Source organism: Sinohyriopsis cumingii, chromosome 6, assembly GCF_028554795.1.
Source record: "Sinohyriopsis cumingii isolate HCF-2022 chromosome 6, ASM2855479v2, whole genome shotgun sequence".
Lineage (NCBI taxonomy): Eukaryota > Metazoa > Mollusca > Bivalvia > Unionida > Unionidae > Sinohyriopsis > Sinohyriopsis cumingii.
This window is the reverse complement of record NC_142966.1, coordinates 113,180,206-113,200,435: the sequence shown is the minus strand read 5'-3', so window position 1 is coordinate 113,200,435 and position 20,230 is coordinate 113,180,206. Positions and strand designations below refer to the sequence as shown.

Here is a 20,230-nt window from a genome sequence, read left to right as displayed (position 1 = left end):
TACAAAGGAAATTATTAATAGTGGTCATGCTACAAGTCTTTACCAAAAGAAATTAGTAATAGTGGTCATGCTACAAGTCTTTACAGAAGGAAATTAGTAATAGTGGTAACACTAGAAGTCTTTACAAAGGAATGTAGTAATAGTGGTAATTCTATAAGTCTTTACAAAGGAATGTAGTAATAGTGGTAATTTTAGAAGTCTTTGCAAAGGAAAGCAGTAATATTTCCCATAAAACTATTTCTCCTTTACAGGGATCAGCATCGTTGAGAAACTGCTGACAAACCACGAATTGATGATCAAATCCTGGAAGTTTGAGGGGGAAGCAACCGAAAAGGAAGCACGTGACCATCTCGTGCACATGCGCACAGTCTTCATGAAAAGGAGCATTGTATTCTTGAACATGAGAAATACGAGAGTCCTTCTTGAGACAGTAAGTAGCAACACTATTATCGCCGATAGAATTTCTAATTCATCATATCGTCTTTCTGTGACGAGTTTTAAACTTTGAATGGACTAAATGGTTAACTATAATTGAAAGTGGGAGAAAGTTAATTTGTGGGAGACCCTTTCGTCCCGCATGTTATTCATATCCCCATATCCAAAGAAAGGCAGACAAGAAAATGGTGCTTGAATTAAAATTGAAAGTGTGTGTGTGTGTGTGTGTGTGTGTGTGTGTGTGTGTGATTTGGACTTTTAACTTAGCTTTAACAATGTTCCGGTCATATCATTACGATGTATGGAGTCTGGCAGTTTATAGTGATGTCACTGGGGCACTGGGGCATCATGCCGCAGACATGTAGCATGATGTCCCACCCAGTCACATTATCCTGACACCAGGCCGACCAGTCCTAACACTAACCTCTTAATGCTGAGCGCCATGCGAGGCAGCTATCAGTATCATTTTTACAAGTCTTAGGTTTGACTCAGCCGGGGATCGAAACCGCGACGTCACGCATCCAAAGCGGACACTCTAACCATTAGGCCACGGGAGCGGTTTGTTGTTGAGGCAGTCGAATGAACTAAAATAAGGCCCTATTGTTGTCTTGACAACACTGCCAACAATTTAATCTAATGAGCCATACTTTCTCTAAACATCGGTATATGTGCTTTTGCTAAGAAAGATTCAGATTCGAACCATGAAAATACGACGGACACATCTATGCAAAACCTACGTTTTGAGGATAAAGTATTAATCAGCGCTGGCAAGTACTTTCTATTTGTCGACCTCACACTGACTCACTTTCTACAGTCATTACAACGACGTACTTAAAATTTTTTGTCTGACATTTAAATGCTTACTGGATCTGTAGCTTCGTATGGAAATGACATTTCTTCTCTGTAATTAGCCTGATTCGTTGTTGTACTAAATCGTCATTATTACCGAGTCTGAAGGTAAAAACTGTGCGACACTTACCTTCATTATGTTTTTAAAAATGAAACATTCGATTAAATTAAAGCTATACATTCTTTATCTTTTCCACCAATTTGATCGGAAGACTAACAGTTTCTTAATGGTGGAAACTGTTGTTATTCAGCTACCAGACTTTTTGGCGTTGGTCTCATTTTAGTAAAGGCGTAAACGCATTTCTGTTCTCTGTTATCCGACGAAATTATATGTTTAAACAGTAATGTTTATCGAATAATGCATCGCTGAACATCAAGCTGACCTGTTTTGGTCTGCATGATTCCTTAGGGAAATATTTCAGTGTTAAAGTGCATTTGAAGTTCTTTTATCGATAATATAGACTGAGCTCTGCCAAACGTGATTCAGAATAAATCAAACAGCATATAGCATCAGGCACTGGCTTTATTTGGTACCCTATTTAACCGATTGTCATATAAATGGCAATCGACAATGTTCCCGAACGATGAAATAATACGATCTCTCTGTACATTATTTTAATTTCTTTTCGTATAGGCAAGAAATCTTGCAATGATGTCAACACCATACGAGTGGTTTTTCTATGATCCGGTAGGTATGCAGTTTTCTGATGCTGTATTTGTGCGTGTGTATGTGCTCTCGCGCATGCGTAGATGTCCATGTGTTTTTCCATTTGTGTTTACAGAATTATTCATTGTCACCCACATGATAAATTATGTTACATATGATGAAGAATATAGTAAACTTGAGTGTGTTGTCACCAGATATGTTTAACATCTAAAGAAAATGTAGACAACATTTTTGTCTCATACTTTAATACCATCCTTTGAAGACGAAATGTTACAAAAATGTAAAATGCAGAGAGAGAGTAATGCTTTTCGCGTGAAACTCTGTATAAAATACAGCCCACCCATTGTGTTCAATGCGATGTCCGCTCAAAATCCACACAGTACATTTTTTAAGTAAGTGATCAATATCATATAAGTATCTTGCAAACACTGAGGTCTGCACTCTTTTATATGTCGAGTCAAACTGCAAACAACAAAGATAATGATCTGTCTGAGCATAACGCGTATCCAGACCAGGCTCTATGTTTTGTTTGTTCTACTGATTGTTCCTAACAAACTGCATAGACCCAGATCTAACGGCGCATTATGAGACGGCAGATCTACGTCTGTGAAATTAGCAGTTGGACTGGTCCTATACACGAATATATACGGTAGGTTTCATTGGATGATGCTAGTAATAAATTATTAAATCATAGGAACCAAATTCTGGACTAAAGTATGACCATGTTTCATACTCTGAGTAGGTAACTCATTTTAGCGGATAGATGTGTTTACCGCCCGTGCATATGTACTTGTCTTCGCCATATCAAATCTTCTGCATTCTTGTTTTGCAAACTTATTAAAGAGTTAAACAATTTCGAGATGCACTTTTATTTTCATTCACAAGGGAGACGAATTACCACTTGTGTTTCAAAGTTTCATAGACGTTATGGTCAATTTTACGGTGTTCAGTACCATGCCGTACAACTCCTCGGAGCCCAACACTCGTATTGACGAGAATGGATTGAACGCGACGCTTGCACACGATGCCGTCAGTCTCCTAGAAGACGCTATTGCTGATCTTGATGACAACATGACTACGGAGGAGATACGAATATCCATTAGGGACAGCATAAAACAGGTAAAGGACGTCTTCGCGACATTTGTTGCAAAAATGGGTAGCGATACATTTTATATTTTCGGCTTTTCCCTCATTTTGTAGCCAAGATCTCGCTAACTTATCTCGTTCCTTAAATAATGGTAAAAAGATTTTTGCTACAAAAATACGGAGTCAGAGCAATAAATTAGTGTATTTGTAGATATTATTTTCGTTGTTGTTAAACTCTTTCTTGCCTATCTCCCTGTCATATGTAATAGAATTTAAACGGATACGAAACTTTCCTGTTCGAATATTCGTTCGATGCATCCGTATCAGTTTGGCATACGCGTCGACGTTAATAAATGGTATCAAATCCATCCACTTTTACGTTTGTTTTGTTATATTTTTAGACCCACTGTTCCTTTAGTGCTAAAGATTTATGGTTAGGAGCAGAAACTCTATCACTTTTTCAGTACAATGCGCAATTTACAATTTTCTGTAAAATGCAATTTGTATACAAAAGTTATATCGGCTGTGATTTGTTTACAACGTCAAACAGACCTGCAGTCAATTACATATAATTAAGTTCATTACAGGACACTGGAATTCATCATACAAGTATATACTTGACAAGTCTAACGGCGTTTGACCAACTAGAAAAATCCGAATCGCATATTGGTTTTTCTTTTAAACGATACTAATCTCATGTTCAGATTTGGTCCATAATCGCTTCACGTATACCGACCTCATATTACCCATAATATTTATAAAATAAGTATGGAATGTCATTGTGTCTTCCGTAAACAGAATAATTTAAATCTGACAGCCCTGGGTTACTGGGAACTACTAGTTCACTACCTCAAGCAAGTTGGGGAGTAGCCTATGCAGTTTCATATAAAATGATGGACTTCCAGAACAAATTAAGTAATTTTTAAAATGGAATAGAAAAGAAAAAGTGAAAAAATCCTACCACAACTTGGAATATATGCTGAACGCTATGGATTTAACTCCTAGTACCTGCGGTTCTGTTTCACAATAATGGTAGCTGTTCCATGTACATCTTATTGATGCATAATGCCAACTGTTCCATGTACATCTTATTGATGCATGATGCCAACTGTTCCATGTACATCTTATTGATGCATACTTCCAACTGTTCCATGTACATCTTATTGATGCATAATGCCAACTGTTCCATGTACATCTTATTGATGCATAATGCCAACTGTTCCATGTACATCTTATTGATGCATAATGTCAACTGTTCCATGTACATCTTTTTGATGCATACTTCCAACTGTTCCATGTACATCTTATTGATGGATACTGCCAACTGTTCCATGTACATCTTATTGATGCATACTTCCAACTGTTCCATGTACATCGTATTGATGCATACTGCCAACTGTTATATGTACATCTTATTGATGCATACTTCCAACTGGTCCATGTACATCGTATTGATGCATACTGTCAACTGTTCCATGTACATCTTATTGATGCATACTTCCAACTGTTCCATGTACATCTTATTGATGCATACTTCCAACTGTTCCATGCATATCGTATTGATACATACTGTCAACTGTTCCATGTACATCTTATTGATGCATACTGTCAACTGTTCCATGTACATCTTATTGATGCATACTTCCAACTGTTCCATGTACATCTTATTGATGCATACTTCCAACTGTTCCATGCATATCGTATTGATACATACTGTCAACTGTTCCATGTACATCTTATTGATGCATACTGTCAACTGTTCCATGTACATCTTATTGATGCATACTGCCAACTGTTCCATGTACATCTTTTTGATGCACACTGCCAACTGTTCCATGTACATCTTATTGATGCATGCTGCCAACTGTTCCATGTACATCTTATTGATGCATACTGCCAACTGTTCCATGTACATCTTATTGATGCGATGCTGACATTTACATTATTGACAGTGAAGGAAATAAAGACAATGACGGTGTCTGATTTAGGCATCTTGGTGATTCAAGCGTTGGGTGTTTTTGTTTCAAGACAGGAATAAAATGTCAAATCGGTGATAAGTGGAAGTAGTTGCAGAAAGGGACATTCTAAGACAAATACTCCAATTTATTTTTATATTATTTTTTCAATATTTTTATTCAAAAAATATTTTCCTTATTATTTTTATCAAGATGTGTATTAAAGATTTTTTTCTATATTTTTGTTTCAAGATGTAATTTCAAAATTTCGTTCCTAAAAGTAATTTAAGCTTATATTTGAAGATACTTTCTCAGAACAGTAGTAATTGGTGATATTTATATATTATATCTCAAAATGTAATTAAAGCGGTAACTTCAAAATTCTTTTTAAGGCGTATCTTTTTAAAATGTTATTTTATGATTATATTTCAGCTATTGATAAAACCGATATTTCAAGATTATGTTTTAATCAAATCAAAGTTTCTGTTTGAAGATCTGTTTCAGAAAGTAAGAAAATATTATATCAAATGTAATAAAATTAGCATACAGATAAACAACAAGAAAAAATAATCAAATAAAATAATAAAATAAAATCAATACAATTTAATATATTCGAATAACATACTAGACAAATCATTAAAATAAGTAAAAGTGAAATAGTTAAATAATGTACTCAAATAAATTCCAAAAATGATTGTAAACAATAATATTTATAAAACATCATACAAATAAACAATATACGTTATTATGCGAACGCAAAATCATTAAGAAAACAGTAACAAAAAACACATTCAAATAAAATAAAACAATATAAAAGACAATATAAAATAGCAAACTAAAACAATATTAAATAAAACAACTAGACAAACCATAAAAGTAGCATATTCAATTCTTTTAAAAAATATTACAATTATTATTACAAGAATATTTAAAATGTTAGCATAGGTTAAATAATAAAAGGTCAGGGTGACTCATATTAATTTTTAAAGCAAACACAAACGAGAAGTAATTTTCTAAATAACTGCTTAACAATTTTTGATTTTATTTTGAAGTATAAGTTCCTATTATTTTAACTAATTATCATATGTTTTCATACTGGACATTTTGTACTATATTTCCCATCATATAATGTATAAAGTATGTCTTCTATCGCATTTGTGATACTTCCTTACGTATATTCATTTTCCTTTACAGATGAAAGTAATTTTAACCTCGGTACCAAATCTACTAATTCTTACCATGATTATTTTTATGTTGTTTTGTTCGTATTAAGTGGACATCCAGACAATTCTACAACTGGTTTAAATCTAGGGGTTGATATTTTACTATATTTTTAGAAACGTATCTTTCTTCGTGAAATCACAATTTTTCAGGACACAAACTTGCCATTTACATAAGTTCCTTATTTAGTTTTATAGCCGTTTGCACTTTATGGAACCAACCATCTTTTCTTAATGAATAAATTTCAAGAACTATTGGTTAAAACAATGTAACGTCGTTCTTTAAGGTTAACATAGGTTGTAGTAATGTTGCTGTTTCTACTAAGCTCGTGTTTTATTGTTTTCTTCTGGTTTTATTTCACCTTTTTGGTTACCATTTTTATTACTGTTCAGTCCTATAGTGTTATTTTTTTTAAATAAGACAATATCATACGACCACAATCAATATAAATAAATTAAAATTAACTATTAAAAGTAGACAATGAATGTGGTATGTTCACAACCAATGTAATCAATCAATAAGATAATACAAAATAAACAACTTCAAGTTGTTTATTATATGATATATTCGAACAAATCATAAACATAAAATAAAAAAATTATATATAAATAAATCATGATAATAATATCACCAAATAAAAGAATAATTTAAATAAGATGAAGTAATTTTTTAAATAACATTACATAAAAAATCAACATATGATTCAAACTTCCAAACAATGTTAAACCAGATTATTGATTGGATCAAAGTGACCTATCCCCACTTGTCAATCAATCTGATCAATTAGCCAATCTGCGAGCGTAAATTATACACACCTTCAGACACTGCTTTAATATACCATTTTCCTCCGACAAGTTTCTTGTGGTAATAATGAATTGATTACGATAAGTATTCACAAAGTTTTCAATGATTTGTTGATTTCTCCATCGATAGGGTGAAATGAAATCAGCGGGAGCCTTGTAATTGCCAGTTGATAACCAGATCACCTAAATGTAGGAATTAGATTTATTCCTTTCCCGAAACATAGACAAAACTTCGTTGGATAAAGTCCTCTTCTGTGGTCGCGTGTACGATCAGCTGAATAAACATACATAGAAAAATAAAGAAAATGAAATGGAAAAATATATGGAAAAATAAACGTTCCTAGAATATGGGAAGAGAACACCCTGACTTTCGGGTTTTGATGTATATTATTTTTCATGTATAGGAAGGACTGAAGCCCAAACTGTATTATTTTAAGGTTTGAAAAATTACATTCGATTGTCCCAAAAATAATATTTTATTGTCTCGACCTTTCAGACGCTTGACCAAAAAATTCAATTCTCTAAGTTAGAAAATGAAAATTTAAGATGAACTTACTTTATTGTGAAGTAAATCCAAAATTAGCTTAAAAGCTCTAGCACATACACAAAAGAATATAGTGTTTTTAATGAATTTGAGGTCGTGGATGTGCTGATTTGCCAGTAGGATTGAATATGTTTAGGTTCTTTCAGTCTTGATGTATCATAATGCATTGTTCAAAACGTTCTTGAATGAATTCACAATAGTCCCAAAATGCCGATTATTTCCAGAACGTCGCATGAACTCATTGTAATTCCAGCAAATAATCCAAACAAATGTTCCTTCTCAAACTATATCTAAACAGAACATTAAATAAAATTGTATGCTGATATTAAACGACAAACATAGATAATAGTATCCAAGAATAACAAACAATTTTATTGTCCACTTCTTCACCTTATACACGTTACTGATCTTACGTCGCGGTATTTTCTAGCTTGATTTATGTCGCAATACTTCCTTTGTGACTTGTGTCACAACACAAGCAGCCTGACATATGTTGCAACACATTCCACCTGACTCAAGCATCCAGTGGAATGCTACTCACAAACGTGTCAACATATTCGTTATTAAGACTGGTTTCAAGAATTTAAAGATTTATAGCTCGTTGTAATCTACAGTCATGTACCAAACGAAAAAAAAACATGATATAGATATATCTAATAATGACCATAAGCTAACGTATTTATACCATCAGAAAGGATATACAGTTTAATGTTAAACGGAGCTGATGGTCTTTTATTGATCATACCTACTTCCATCTTGTGCTTTCCATTCTCACTTTCGTGCATCATGCCATTCATTCCATTCTGTTCAAATAGTGATCTTTTTTAGACACTTCATTTCTTTATCTATATCAAAATCTTTCAACGTCAGTTTATTAGCTTTAGCAAATCTCATTGATTACATTGATATTCTACCTCTTAATTCTGTTTGGATTAACAGCGGCATATCCGTTTCAGAGAGCAATGCCAAATTAACATCTGCTTTCTTTAATAAAGCGTCCCATGACGGACAAGTGCTTGTGATGTGATGTGTTGTATCTAATTAGTAGTTTTTTCGTAGATGTTTCCCAAACATTTTCAGAGACATCAATAAATAACAAGACAACAGTTTTTGAGTATCAATCATAATACTCGTCCAAACTTTTTCCAAACAGTGTTTGCAGGAGAATTCCCATTATCACAAATTCCCGATTTAGTTAATACCGAGCCAATTTTTCTTTTGGAGGCGATGATGTTTATTAATCCTTTATAAACTGTTCATATGGATAAATCCCTTCTTTTTTCCCTTTCTTACACATTGTTGTTTATTGTTCTTTTGATTCAGTTTCTGTAAAATCAGACCTATGCCTGTCTATAGTGTCTCCGTTGCAAATGTACACATCTTTTATAACTATTTTCTTTCAAATAACGATGACTACTTCAATATGCCAATCTGGATCATGATTTAATTAAAACAATGATTTTTTTTTACCATCTGAAACTGGAATATATTTTCTATATCATTCATTTAATATTAGTAATAGACGTTCCTCATTATCCGAGCCAAAAAATAATACGCAGTAATATATGTTTCATAGTTACACGTTCCCAACGATGTTTTAAAGGATGTATAAAAAAACAAGTACACACCACAAAGACATGTAGTATCTTTATATATATATATATATATATATATATATATATATATATATATATATATATATTCCAGTTGTGGATGCTATCCATGCGAATACAGCTTTAAGAACGGAATATTACTACCTCCAGCCATACAAAAGTAAACGTTACCCAAACACCCAATGTAAAGAGTTATTCCTACCTCAAATTACTAAACAAGTATAGCAAAAATATCGAAACAATTCCCCTGTATTAAGAAATTATGGAAGGTCAATTTGACGCAATGAATCCATGCTATCATCAACTTTCGTAAATCCTGTACATGATGAGATATTTTCTAGACATTCGCTAATTACTTGGGTTGCGGAATAATCTTCCCAACATCGACTCCCGATATTCAGCAAATAATAAAATCTATATAAAAAAAAAGTTGCAAATACAATTATCACATACCCTAAGTTTATTACGCTACCCACGCCTCCAAAAATCACACGTCCCAAGTGATTACAACGTCACATTAATCATCATGAATCACAATTGATTACTCCCTTAGAATCTCGATTCGCAGTTTCCTATACAATTCCAAAACTGACTCAAAATCAATGGATCTGATCCACTCTTCATCGTACGAACAAACATAATCACTCATCGCCTACAAATGAAATACATATAAACGATTAACCTACATAAAGTTCATCAAACATGGTACTGCATTGCATGAGTTAATTATACTGAATATTCTTGTATATTTATGCAGCTTACAAGTCTATTCAAACATATCAGGATCTTCGCAACCGATTACATATACTAATAGCAATTCCGATGTCGTAATACTTGATCGACCAATTTCCCATTCTAAAACTAAAGCGGAATGACAGCTTATACCTGCTGCTAGAAAGGCAAACCCTCGAATACCACCAGTGAAGCCAACAGGCTCCCAACAATTTGTCAAACACGCGGACACCTGCTTGACCACCACGAAAATACTGCAGGCAGAGCGATGCCATTTCTTATTGACTTCCTAACATTTTGCTGCATTAATCGTTGCGCAGTGGTAAGCTCCTAATGTTGGTGAGCCTCTGACATCACATTCTTACTACCACCCTCAAATCGCCCCTACACGACGATAAAAGAAACCTGGTGGGTTACGCTGTTGCTCACATTTATAGACTCGCGCTGTCATGAGAGCTGAGAAGCATCCTCGGGAAAAGTCCACAATCCTGATGTTACTCCAGAATTAGTTCTATTTAAAACTCCATGGCATTATTTAGAACCTACTCTCTAAAAGCACACAAACAATTCTAATTTATATCGATCTTAATCGATGCAACAAACAAAGGACTTCTAACCAATTAATCTGGAAGTTAATATCCCACATGATTAACCCAAACAATTTACCAAAAAAAAAGACATATTCCTTGACATACGAATATTATTCAGAATCGTAATTATAAAATGCATAACAACCGTAGAGTACGTAACTATTTGAGATATTCGGATGGCTTGACTATTTTAAACCAATTTGACATCGACGCCCTTAACCCAACCATTCAACAACCACGGGAATCCAGCTGTTGTACACCCTTTTGCTTAGCGAGAAATAAGGAAGGAAAGTTTGAGGTGGGGGTTGGTGGGTCTTCTAGAAGTCTCTTTTTAATCACTCAAACACAAGGAAGTATAAATTAATGAATCCCAAATTGGAAGGAATTCATTATAAGATCAACATTTAGCGTGACAGAATATGAGAGTTCAATCTAATCTTTTCTCACTGAAAATACCATTCAACTGACCGCGTGTCTAATCGAGATTTTAAAAAATAGCGTTTCTGACTCACCCACTTTAAGGCAATCTCTAGTGTCATTCATACATAACTATAATTTGTTCTACCGCCAGATTATCTCCGACCGGTAACATCATCGTCTCACATTTTAAGGGAAATTACAACAAAATATATCTTTTTTCATGCGATAAATGTTGTGTATCACGAAGCAAACATTCAAGGAAGCTGTTTGGTTCATAGAGGACGTCTCGTCTTTCCAATTTTCATGTCGGATAGCCTGAATTAATTATTTTTTTTAAAAATAGCATAACCAAACAAAACCCAAAATATCAAAAGCTGTCCAAAATCCCACCATTGTCACTAGAAATTTTCATATAATACGTAAGGGCCTTTATTCATATATTAACTCCTTTGCACTGCTTGTGACGTTTCACCTGCACATCTACTTTATCCAGTTGTCAATGGTTCAAACGAGCACTTACGCATCTATATTCCTCAGGTTACTTCTTGCTTTTGTATACCGCCCACTTTGGGAACCACTGGTGTACACGTATCTGATACTGAAAATATATTGACGCTCCAAATTCCAACATAGAAGAACATAGAACGAAGCAAAATAAATCAGAAACAAACACAGTCGAATATAAGTTCATACAGTTATATTCATTTTATGAGATGCTAGATTATCTAAATAAATGTAAATAGAGAAGATGGAAGAGAGAGCCAGACACAATGATCGAACGTTTATTCTTACACCTGATTGTCACTTAGAGAGTGACAGCATGCAGTTTGTCATACATAGATTCCTAGCTAATCAAGCATTTCTGAAGACTCATAAAGGTCCAATCAAGAGCATTTAGCTGTTCATGACAACGTACTTAATGGCTGATGACAAAGTTAACTACCTACCGGCACAGGTGTGAGCAGCATGTCCGCCGAATTTACCTTGATCGAAACCCTTTAACAATTTTGTATATTTTGGTAATTCATTTTTTGTATTTAATTAAAGTATCTAAATATTTTTATATAGTTTTTCTACTTTTTCCTCCTAATGATGACAAAAGTCTACGAAATGCTAATATTAACCTAGATACTTCCATTCACAGTTCCATTGTTTATATATTTTTTTTAAAAACCTGGCCACCGATAATCTTCCCGGATGAGTCGAGATAATCTACTTGTTATTGATTCCATAATTACTTATGGCATTCTCCTTTAAAAATATTGTTTTAAAATATTGTGTCCATTTTCCCTGTAATATAAGTGTAAGAAATGTAAATGACACATACAGGAATATTAGAGCAAGAAAATACGGCCTCCGTAGACATTTCTCACAGAATAATTACGTCTTTGTGCATTAGTGTTCGATATTGCCAACCTAAATTCAGTATTTCGTTAAAATCTCTGAACATATACCTGGATTTTTAATCATTAATAAAGGCTGAATGTTAAGCAAATGATTGTACATGTGTTTTCTTCAGGTTCGGAAAAAAGGTTTGACTGGTGATATACAGTTTGACGGGCACGGTCGAAGGACGAATTACACGATCCTTATATCGGAAATTTCTGGTTATGACAATTTACAGGTAAGTTAATGATACAAAATGGATTAGGAAACCTTACTATTATAAACTGATGTAACACGCAAATAGCTGCGAGAAACGTACAAATAGTTGCTCGTCGTTAGTCTCCTGTTACATATTGATCTTATTTCGAATTTTAGGAAAGCTTGACTATTGTATATATTATGTACATACCGTCTGCAGCATGTCGAGTCTTGAAATAAGAAACGATTACACGTAAGTTAATAATCCGATTTTCACAATTTCTGACCTTTGATGTTACCTGTATACTTTTCTGCATAAACCTACGTTCTATATATATATATATATATATATATATATATATATATATATATATATATATATATATATATATATATATATATATATATATATATATATATATGTGTGTGTGTGTGTGTGTGTGTGTGTGTGTGTGTGTCTTTATTAAGGGACATTTACCGGTGTGTAACGATTTTCCTATAATTTATTGTACAATTCTCTAGTAAGACCTAAGTAAGGATTCGAAAAGAATACTGCATAACACTAGTGGGTCAGGCATGAGGCAATGTCACGTTAAGCGTAGATGATCACGCAGACAGCCTGATACCGCATTGAAATGAAATAGTGCCTGCATATGCAAAGTGTCAAAGCAACAAACAAATTTAAGAACCTCAATCTGAGAAGAGGTGCCTTCAGCCTTAAGACAAAAGTCCAGATTAAAATTAATCAATATCATACACATTTCCCAATTAAATGGACTGTAACATCGCCTCTCGACGAATATTTTATTACCTTTATCATGATTCAAACTTCCACTTAAAATTTAGAGATTGTATTGTTCTGTTGAAAGCCCCAATGATGCCGCTTGTCATAAATTTCACAATTCTTCCAGTCAAACTAAAGTTTGGAAGGAAGAAAACTATTTGTTAAAAAAGGCTATCTGACATAAACCGTTCTTTAAAATAAAACGACGTTCAAATATTCAGTTTAGAATTAGGAGGTGCCACCCATTATTCAGTCATCGAAGTCACTCGTAATTCCATTCTGTTTCTAGAGAGTGCTCCAAAAGTATTGTCATAATACATTAGACGAACTCCGTTAGTGACTAATTTAATAACAACTTTCGCACGTGGCATATACATTGATTAGAGAGGGAACGAAGAGAGGCAAGACAGCTTTCTAAAGCAGATCTGAGAAGAAACAAACATCCGTTAGGTAAACATAATACTCGGGTTAATACTGGTAATCAGCTGATGCGTTCCGATGCTGTGAAGGGTTAATACTGGTAATCAGCTGATGCGTTCCAATGCTGTGAAGGGTTAATACTGGTAATCAGCTGATGCGTTCCAATGCTGTGAAGGGCAAACTGGGACTGAAGACAATCCGTGACAGAGTGGAACTGGCTTCGTATGTTTATAAAGGTGACATAAATAATCTTGTGTTACAACCTCCGACTGGAATCGGTTGACCCACGGACGTAGCTGATCAAAATCGTTATGATTCGTACACATTTGAAAAATGACGTTGTTTCTCAGTTCGAGGGAGAAATTGTATGGCTCGCCATGTGACGAAACGTCCATAGTTTCCTGGTTTTATTGGAACCCAACGACGTTAAGGACATTTCAAGATTCAGTATTATGCAGATGGTATGGCATATACGCCATTTTGCTCGTAGTGGCGATATTGGGTCTTTCATTGTACTCTTTACTATCACCTCGTAAAATCATTTTATAGTTGATTGTTTGTATTCAGTAACTTCACTTTGTCTGTATATTTGCACTACTACAAGGCGAACACCTTGAATATAAAAAATAAATCGCAAAGTTAGTTATTTGTTCGCGTACATTTACTATTACAAGTTAGCTTCATCTGTTAGTCGCAGACTTCATAATGTATAAGGGTACGATTTCTTACTTTTGTTTTATTGCTCTCTTTAAGACTTGGTATGTGTGTGTGCTCGTGTCTGTGCATTTGCTTGTTTCCTTACTAGTTCAACCTTCTTTAGTTCTTGGCATGTCACCAGATTCATAGAATCTTATCTGTGAAGGACTGTCCTCCACATCTGCCTTCGAATCCATCTGTGTTCTCGTGGACGTATGTTCTCTGTTAACTGTATTGTAATATACTAACTAAAACGGGTACAGTGATGTGTGCTTGAGTTTTACCGATACGATACATATTTACAACAAATGCTTTTAAAATTATTGTAAAAATGGGCGGTTTATTCATGAGATCTTTGCTGACATACTTAAACCTGATGAAATGAGTAAATAGTCTTACTTTTGATGTTTCTATTGATTTAATCATTCTCGCGCGTTCTCGTAACCTCACAGTTCCGTATTGCAACTTTGGAATCATAAATAGCTTAAATCTATGCAAGCATAGCTTCTCAAACTAAGGTTCGCGGGCAGGGCCGGATTACCCATTAAGCACACTAAGCATGTACTTAGGACACCAGCCAAACATAGAAATTAAACAATAAAATTCAAATTAATTGTTGATGTTAAAATTTAATTAATTATATATGACCATTTCGATCTGCATTTGCGAGTACTTTGATTTAGAATGATGGCAACACTGGAATTTTCCCACCTTTTTAACTTTCAATATTGGTTTATTTTTAGTTTCACATTTTGTATGGATGGGTTGGGGCACCAAAATATTTTCAGTGCTTAGGGCCCCGGAAGGCCGTAATCCAGCCCTCGTCGAGAGTCTGCTGAATTGGATATCTTAGCATATATAAAATACCTAGAAGAAGACCGCGGGTGCAAAATGTTTGAGAACCATTGATGTAAGGCAATTGATCAGTCACACCACTCTGTAAAATTATAAGAATGTTAATTGTTTTATTGGTGTAATACAAATTAGCTCCATTGTCTTCAATCAAAATCCCCTTAGATTAAAACTGTAACACATTTTGGGTCAACGATGACTGGACGAAGGTAAATTGCTCTTAGTTGCAAGATCTCTTTCAAATAGTTTTGTCATAATAATTTATTTTCATACTTTTTCTATTTTAAAAATGATACACTGTAATTTATGGGAAAGAGCTTTGACAAAAAAACTGATGAAGTTTGCTCCAGTACCTGTGCTAATTATACTTCTCGCGCATGTCAAAGTGAAAACACATATAGGATATGAAAAATGTTATCGGTATTACTTTATGGCTTTGACATTTTTTTAATTGTTTATGTCTCCTTTTTTTTACTGAGATCGGCGTTTGGGATGCGGGTCATGGTTCCATCCTGATAAACAACACGGTGATATTCAACAGAAGTGACCTCTTCAACATGACTCCACCATTCCCGTTGAAGGGGAGGAAGGCCAGAGTTGTAATGATTTTGGTCAGTATTTGATGTTTAACATTATAACGAAAACACTGGTTAAACCAGTCACTATCGTACCATTGTTCCCTGAAGTTAAATGTTTTCGTCATAGACCATAAATAATGTGGCAAACTAACCTTCGGCTGAACAGTGAAGTAAACTTATGTCGTTGTACGAAATAGCTAGATCGGTAGGCGAATGGGTCAATTTTTTGGCCTCGTGGGGGCATTTTAAAGATCCATGCAGGTTGTTCATATCTGAATCCTGCCTAACAAGTATTATGAAACGAATACTATTGAGTGTTGTATGCTAGTTAGATAATGCAAATGTTTTATGTGCATTTGCATAGAAACCATATATGTATGTTCTAAATGTAACATAGAAAACAACAGGCACGGATGTAAGTCCAAGTCCAAAGTTTGTGCACACTATTTACAGAAATGCAACAAATATCGGCATAATTGAATGTTAGCGTAGTTGATACACACAAGGAACATACCTCAAAAATGTGAAAAAATATGCAGGGATTGTTAGAACAAAGAGTGATGTTTCAAGTATAGATTCGCGCAACGTTACGATGAAACTCATACATATTTTGAAACGCTGTCAGTTTTGATTTTCTTCGTCATCAATATCCGAACGTTTCTGTATCTCAGATTGGAATCAGTACCAAATTGTAAAGACATGGCCTTAGTAATCTCTAACATCATATAGTCAAACTTGCTCAGCTAAGTACCTTAATATGATTTTCAAGTTCCTTCGTCATCCCTAGCCAATACACCTCATTTCAAATATCAAATGTTCAACTCGCAAAATATGTTTACCTGCATATTCCTTTCCTTTCAAGGATCTTTGTCACTTTAACCGGTGGCGACAGGAAGTCATCTATTCCGCATACTAGAATTAGAAATAACTTTAGCAATTTTCATAATGATTTATATTCTAATTAACGTGTGCTTGTGGTGATACAGAAAAATGCATACCATTATGTATTTTACTTGTAAATACTATATTGAACAGCGTAATAAATTGGTTTAAAATCTAAATCGTCTCTATACACCAACGGCTACAATTAATGTGTTGTACCGATCATCGGATTTTACAGCGAACTTGAATGTTCGAATATTGACTTATTCCAAAGATATACTGAATACACGAAACGATTTACATATTGAATTATTCAAAATTGTATTTGTCTACTCAATTAAATGCTGTCAGTTTTAATATAGAAGACATGTTATTATTAATTCTTGCCACTATATTCATTTTGGTGTAGGTACAAGTGTCCTGTTTAAAGGTTTGTTTCAAGCGCATGATATGTCACTTCACTATTGTTTATTTCAAAGGCAGTATTTCTTTACAAGTGTGAAAATGTATGTCGGCGTTACGGTTGTATAAGAACGAAATTCTCGGGATCAAAATTATTTTCTAATAGAACAAGGTCACAATATTGGGTATTTGGGAATGGCATTTACTTAAAATTATAATTATGCAAAAGGGAAATATCAAATCTATGCGAACAGATATTGAAAACACGTTTCAAAACCTTTAGCACCTTCATTCAAAAGTAATTGGTTTTTTTCTTATTCCAAAGTTTGATTAGCAAGTATTAGATTGTTTTATGGTATATAATCAGCATCTAACAAGTGTCCCCATATCTTTCAATCATCCTGTGTTTTTTTAAATGGATGACATGACTGGGTTTCCTTGTATGCTTTGAAATCTATGTCACCCCTGTCTTTATTTTGTTTAGTCTTTTACAGCTGAGAGAACTAAAATATTATCCTTAAGTTGTCTGGTTATCGGTTCGTTTCTTTATTTTGCACAAAATAAGAGAAATTACAAACACTGAAACATGTAGTAAAACGTAGTAACTGCTTATTATCTCATCTGGTAAAACATAGTAACAACCCATCAAGGAGCAGTTGTAAACTAATAGCTTCATAAGGCACTGGGATGTGTCTCAGTGGGATGAAACAACCCAGGCTTCCATGTGCACGCGAAATATTGTACAAATGAATATAATCTCATTTAACTTTAAGCTTTCAAGCGTGATCGCGTGGATGTTTTTCCCAGCTGATCTTTACAAGTCCTGCTCAACAGTCTAGTTTTATCTCCAACTTATATCGATCGATGACTATTTTGACACTTTTTAAAGCTAAATTACCGCTGAAGTGACGTTAATTCTGTTTCAGTATCTCCGTTATTCCTACCTCTTTCTCACAAATTTCTGTCTCATATTTACATCAGTTCAGACTTGTTTATGGTGTGATTGGTTTTATTTATTATTGTTTAACGCCATTGTCCAGTACACGGAAAGGTGTACATAGTGTCCACTATATTTGGTGGAAGAAGAACCAAGGAAAGCAGTGGAAACAAACACCAACCCACGGGAAGCTACTGCGGGCTTTCTCACATACCCACTTTGGTCGAGCCAAGACTCAAACTCAGACAGAAGAAGTGAGATGCATGAGTGATCAGTAAAGGCGGGTACATTAGACACTCGGCCACCCGGGGTGCCTTAGACACTCAGCCACCCGGGATGTCTTAGACACTCGGTCACCCGGGGTGCCTTAGACACTGGCCATCTGGGGTGCCTTAGACACTCGGCCACCCGAAGCGCCGATTATGGTATGAAGGAAGCCAGGCCATAATCACAATACATATATCTTCTTTATGACAATCTTCTGAATCAACCAATGAAAAATATAAAACATACCGATATTTGTTAAAATCTGTTACAGATATCACACGTTCAATCTTGTTTTCGTGTTATCCTGAGGTGGATTAAAATATTTGTGACCAAATTAGTCATAATTTTTTCATAGTACTCAAACATATGATCGTTTCTTGCAAAGTATTTTTTTTATTCATGTTGCTTCTATGCAGTAATTAGGTTATAAATAATTGCATCACAATAATTAATGTAATACATTCAGATCAACTTTCGCTATTAGCCAAGAAAACTATAGTATCCTTAGCAAATCTTACAGTAATCCTAGTAGACACTTGCTTTATTTCGAATATTATTCGTACATTTCAAGGAGAAACCTTTCACGATGTTCAGGCGGGACCACAAAGTGAGAATGGGGAATGACAAATACGAGGGGTTCGCTGTTGACCTGCTCCACCAGGTTGCTAACATGTTGAAATTTGATTATGAGATATATCTGGTGCATGATGGGAAATTTGGCAGCAGACTGCCAAATGGTGAATGGAACGGCATGATGGGAGAGCTGCTTTCAGGGGTAATTTCTTTTTCTTTTGTTCCACAATAACATGAAAACTCTTTCCGTATACATTTAGTACAGGGAGAAAAGAAAATTTCATAAGTGAAGTTATATAATTGAAGCTTCACATTTTCGAAATTGAAAAGTCGATCAATTGATTTTAATTTAAACTATCCAGCTTGTATTGCAACACGATAAACGAGGAAACATTAACACACAAGACAATCGGTATTAAAGAAGAATGCATAAGTAACGTCAAAGGTAAGAAAGACATAAAAATGTTGCAATGCGATGTTTTCAATTGCTGACTTACTTGTTTTACGAGATTGAAACTGGAACTTCAAGTATTAATTAATGAAAGAAAAACTACAACTTTAATATTTCAGAACTAATATTTAAAATAATTTAAACTTATTTTGTGTATGTGATCTTATAAAAGTTAAAATGTTCTTAGAAACAAGCCAATAATAATAATAATAATAATAATAATAATTAGGACTTTGTATAGCACCTAATCTTTAGAAGTTCTAAGCGCTTTACAACATTAGACAACACATATAAGATATAAAAAACATATAATGATATGATTACAAAGCAAACACCATGCAATTAGAAAACTTTAAAAAAGGCTGAGAAGATTTAAGGTAGGAAACATTATTAGGTCTTTAAGTTTGTTCTTGCAGTCAAAATAATTGAGTTTTGAGGGCATTCTTGAATGGGAATGTAACCATAAATTTTGAATGCAACAAATGCATAATCAATTAAAAAGGTTGAATAAAACTTTGAAGTGCAGACAAGAAGTTGAAATTATCTGTACATCCACTCTACATGATGTCATCTCCTCTGTATGTTGTCATTTAGAATCCCTACATAATCCCTACATAATCCCTCCAGAATGAATCCCTACAGAATGAATCCCTACAGAATCCCCTACAGAATCCCTACAGAATCAATCCCTACAGAATCTTTACTACAGAATCCCTACAGAATGAATCTCGACAGAATCCGTACAGAATCCTTACAGAATCAGAGAGTAATATGACAAAGGCAAATGTTTAGATAACGTTTTAAATTTATAAATTTATGTTTTGCTTTTCGGACAGTGTTATCCGGTGTAATTGTGTGGACTTTGATATTTTTTTTAGTATTTACTTAA

At 34.2% G+C, this 20,230-nt stretch overlaps 1 protein-coding gene across 2 annotated transcripts in view; it reads left to right on the top strand.

Moving 5' to 3' along the window:
- The window catches only part of LOC149797744 (glutamate receptor 3-like), a 72,953-nt gene that overhangs the window by 36,368 nt on the left and 16,355 nt on the right, over positions 1–20,230 (top strand). The window contains exons 4-9 of one of the 2 annotated variants that reach the window (XM_089962686.1): positions 252–430; positions 1,919–1,972; positions 2,837–3,070; positions 12,435–12,539; positions 15,731–15,862; positions 18,889–19,092. In XM_089962686.1, the coding sequence (XP_089818812.1) occupies positions 252–430; positions 1,919–1,972; positions 2,837–3,070; positions 12,435–12,539; positions 15,731–15,862; positions 18,889–19,092 (908 nt within the window). The remainder of the gene's footprint in view (positions 1–251; positions 431–1,918; positions 1,973–2,836; positions 3,071–12,434; positions 12,540–15,730; positions 15,863–18,888; positions 19,093–20,230) is intronic. The other variant, XM_089962687.1, reaches the window with a different exon arrangement.